The sequence below is a fragment of the Parus major genome, chromosome 14 (assembly GCF_001522545.3).
Source record: "Parus major isolate Abel chromosome 14, Parus_major1.1, whole genome shotgun sequence".
Classification (NCBI taxonomy): domain Eukaryota; kingdom Metazoa; phylum Chordata; class Aves; order Passeriformes; family Paridae; genus Parus; species Parus major.
Genome location: NC_031783.1, coordinates 6,137,517 through 6,141,409, shown reverse-complemented (window position 1 = coordinate 6,141,409; position 3,893 = coordinate 6,137,517). Strand labels below are relative to the sequence as shown.

Genomic DNA, 3,893 nt, shown 5'->3' with positions numbered 1-3,893 from the left:
CCTCATCCATCACCTACCTCTAGTGTCCCCTGGCCTCCCTGGGGCCTCAGAGCGCTCCCGTGCTCGGATTTGCCCCGCAGCACCTCTCGACCCTACCCGCGGCCACCGCCTGCTCCGCCGGGGCTGTGGGGGAAAAAAAAAAAAAAAAAAAAGGCAATAAAAGAATAAACCCAGACGTAGTTGGATAGAAGAACAGAGGTTGAAGAGCATCCCCAGCGGCGGGGCGGGGAGCCCGCGGGGTGTTCTCTGGAGCCAGCGCTACGGCTGGCTCAGGGCCACCACGCTGTTGTTAAAGCGAAAGTGAACGTAGCCACATGTTTTCCGAGAAGGGGAGGAGCCAAGCTGAGCTCGGCCGCGTTAAATAAAAGCCGGGGCGATGCGCGGACACAGAGCGCTGGAGGTGCCGCTCGCCCGCCCGCCCCGCGGCAGCCCCGGCTCGCCGCGGCGCCAGGCAGGGCACCCGCCGGAGGATGCTCGGCCGGCCGCCGGGGCCAGGACCAGGACTAGCAGCAGGACTGGGACTGGCAGCGTGTGTTGCGCTCCGGGGACGGCCCCCACCCGCGGCACCCCGAGGTAAGGGAGGGTCTGTGCCCCGGGGGGTCCGCGCCAACCTTGACGTGCACCGAGGGCTCGGGCGCCGCAGCCAGATGAGCTCAGATTTCGGAGGAGCCCTGCTAGATGTGAAAGAGCGTGGTGACTTCTGGAGTCTTTGCCCTTTAATTTATTATTTTTTTAAAATACATTTTTCCCCTCCCTTTTTGGCTTTAGTGCCCGTGCCCAGACAGACCTGTCGTGACTGGTGTGAAACAGTGGGACAAGCGCTAAAGGGAACGCGCAGCGGGGTTCGCAGGCTCCGCGCCAGCGGTGGGAGCAGCCCCGAGCCCGCAGTGCCCGCACGGGACCAGCCGGACCCCGCAGAAGGCTGCGCTCCGCCGCAGTCGTGGCACTCTTGTCCCAGATCCCTGCCCTGGTTTTCGGGCTCCCAAGACTGGCGTGTCCCCTGTTTGCTCTGTGCGCTTTGGAAAGGCATTGCAAACTCTCGCTTGGCTCCCTACGGCTTCTGCTACGGAGCCCTCTGATTTTTAGATCTTGGGCTTAGTACTCATTTCTCCCCAGGGTGTCCTGAAACTGAATTTTTAACTTTAAATACTGAGCGATAATCCTGGCCCAGTAATTGGAAAAACTGGCATCAGTTTCCTTCTGCTGCGCAAAGCAAGCCCTATGCTACTTTCAGCCTGTTACTTGCCAGCTTAAGGAGTTTATAACCCTCGTAGGTGCTTGAGGTGGTAATGTGACCTAAATGAGACCAAACATCAAGTTGTTAAATTAGCACAGACAGGAATCCAGCGGCATGCTTTCTTTGAAAGACTGATTAGCATGTTACCCTGAACTATGAGACGGATGAGGGATTCATTTCTGAGAATCCTTCAAGGTTTCTCAACAAGCTGCTGCTGCAGATCTATATTTGACTATAGGGATAAATCCTAAAATCTATGCTTGCCAGTAAGGTCAAGGCAGCCAGCGGAGATATATTGAACCACACTGTCAGAGGCAGACATTTCAGGCCAAACTCATTCCTGGTGCAGCACTGCTAATTCCTTTGAAGTAACACGAGGGACGAATTTAGTCCTTCATGTTGAAAGATATATCAATAGGAAGCAATTTAGATTGGGCCACTTAAAGTGCATGTGATACAAAAAAGAGAGAGAGACTGCGGAGTAATGCTTTAAGGGTTCAGAGGTTGATCTGTATAAGCTAGTAGGTTGTAGCATTGCTGTCCCAAGGGAAACTTGGGGGAATGGAAACTGCCTTTTATGGCTGAGCTTCAGGTTAACAGGAGAGAGGAAAGAAGTTTTAGGATTACTGTGTAAATCGACCCGTGTTACAGGGTAACACGGTACTGCCCGAGTACTGCCCCTCCAAGTTACATTTCAGCTATACAATGGCACGTCACCTGACTCTTCCCCAGTTACCTGGGAACACAGCCTTCATCCACTTTCTCTTTTGCACACAATGCATGCACCAAATAAGGACATTGTGTGCCGGGTTCTGACATTGTAGTTGGGAAGGCAGAAAAATCGGTAATTCAGTTGTAAAATCTTGTTGAATAGTTCTTTAAAAACTTGAGAATGGGAGAGGGTGTCCATGAGATGACTTTTCACTGAGAAGTCATTTGAATTGCTAGGCCCTGAAAGGGCTCATAGCAGGGAAAATGTATTAACTTCTGTAGCTGTTAATGATCCTTATTAAATATTTCTGGAGCTTTGGAGTTGCCTAGTGATAGGCTGCTAATCTTGTCCAGAAGAGAGTTGTTTGCCTGGTGTAAATTGAATATTTCATTATTTTCTAATGGGTGGGAGGTGTATCAATGGAAGATTCGGTCATTCAGCTATTGCAGCCGCCTGTCCCTGGGGATCGGTCTCACCTGGTGTCTCTCTTGGCATTTCAGAGTAGCTGCTGGAAGGCCGCCCTGCCGTAGCCGCTGACGCTATGGAAGACCGCATCCGCTGCTCTCGGCTGTAGGATGGTAGCGCACAGCAAGGTGTCAGCAGATAATGCACTTGGAGCTGACCCTAGACGGCTTCTTGACCCTCCGGCACGGGATCGCTCGCAGGCACGAGGCTTCCAGGGCCCCGGCCGGCCCGGCACTGTGCAGGCACAGGGCAACACACACTTCCGAACCTTTCGCTCCCAAGCGGATTTCAGTAGCATCACTCGAGCCAGCAGCCTGCTGGATGCCTGTGGCTTCTATTGGGGGCCTCTGACTGTCAGTGCTGCCCACGAGAAGCTTAAGTCTGAGCCCGAGGGCACCTTCCTCATCAGGGACAGCACACAAAAGAATTGCTTCTTTGCCATCAGTGTTAAGACTGCGACTGGGCCCACCAGTATCCGGATTAACTTTCAGACCGGGCGTTTCAGCCTGGATGGCAGCAAGGAGACTTTTGACTGTCTTTTTAAACTGCTGGAACATTACCTGAGCTCCCCGAGGAAGGTACTGGTTACCCCGCTTCGCAAGGTCCGGGTGCAACCACTGCAGGAGCTCTGCCGGAAAAGCATCGTGAAGACTTTTGGAAGAGAGAACTTAAATCAGATCCCACTCAATCCTGTTTTAAAGGACTATCTGAAATCCTTCCCATTTCAGATATAAGTGCAGCATTAACTGTATAGGGACACATTAGACATGTGTAACGAAATCCAGCTTCCTGGGTTTTTAAATATGTTTGACAGTGAGCAAACTTATTTTTGTAGCAATTTACTGTATTTTGAGATAGAACCTGAACACTTGACTTCTTATGTTTACAAAAACTGTTTGCACAAACCTGGGGTTTTAAAACCCTGGCATAATTTTTCTGCCAAGCAGAATATTTTACTATTTTATAATATTTTTAATTATATTAACATAATAAACTTTATTGTCACAGTTTTTAAAAAAATAGCATCTCTGTTTTTATTTTCAAAGGCTCTGGCACCTATCCTGCTGGCAGACTTAACTGCTTAACTGAGTGTGTAAGCACAGACAGGTCTCCATGTGGTCCTGCTTCTTTGCCCTACCAAATTAGTCTGTCTTAGTGCTAGTCCAGCAGGCAGAGGATTACTGCCTCCAAAAGCCTATAACAAAAAAGGGCAAGCAAGTAGAAAATACACTCAGGGTGAATCTGCCCAGGAATGCATCTCTCTTCTAAATCCATGCGAGCAGGGACAATGTGTTAGGACTGCAGTGATGCACAGTTTTTGACAGAGTAAATCAAACCCTTGGCTGAGCAAACTGCACCAACATTGGTTTGTCTTATTTCTGTAAAAGGTGCAAAGCCCTAAGCTAGAAGAGGTTGCTGTCTGACATGACCAAACCCCATGAACCTTGGTGGGGAAATACAAAACTGTCCAGAAATGCT

The 3,893-nt window shown here is 50.2% G+C and overlaps 1 protein-coding gene across 1 annotated transcript; it reads left to right on the top strand.

Moving 5' to 3' along the window:
* Window positions 1–404: 404 nt before the first annotated feature.
* On the top strand, window positions 405–3,408 carry SOCS1 (suppressor of cytokine signaling 1). Its single transcript, XM_015642753.3, has 2 exons — window positions 405–573; window positions 2,450–3,408. The coding sequence occupies exon 2, from the start codon at window positions 2,525–2,527 to the stop codon at window positions 3,146–3,148; it is 624 nt and encodes a 207-aa protein (XP_015498239.1). The 5' UTR covers window positions 405–573; window positions 2,450–2,524; the 3' UTR covers window positions 3,149–3,408.
* Window positions 3,409–3,893: the final 485 nt, after the last annotated feature.

What these genes read in the sequence shown, in the direction of transcription:
- SOCS1 (XM_015642753.3), top strand. Translation starts at nt 2,525, where the DNA reads ATGGTAGCGCACAGCAAGGTGTCAGCAGATAATGCACTTGGAGCTGAC.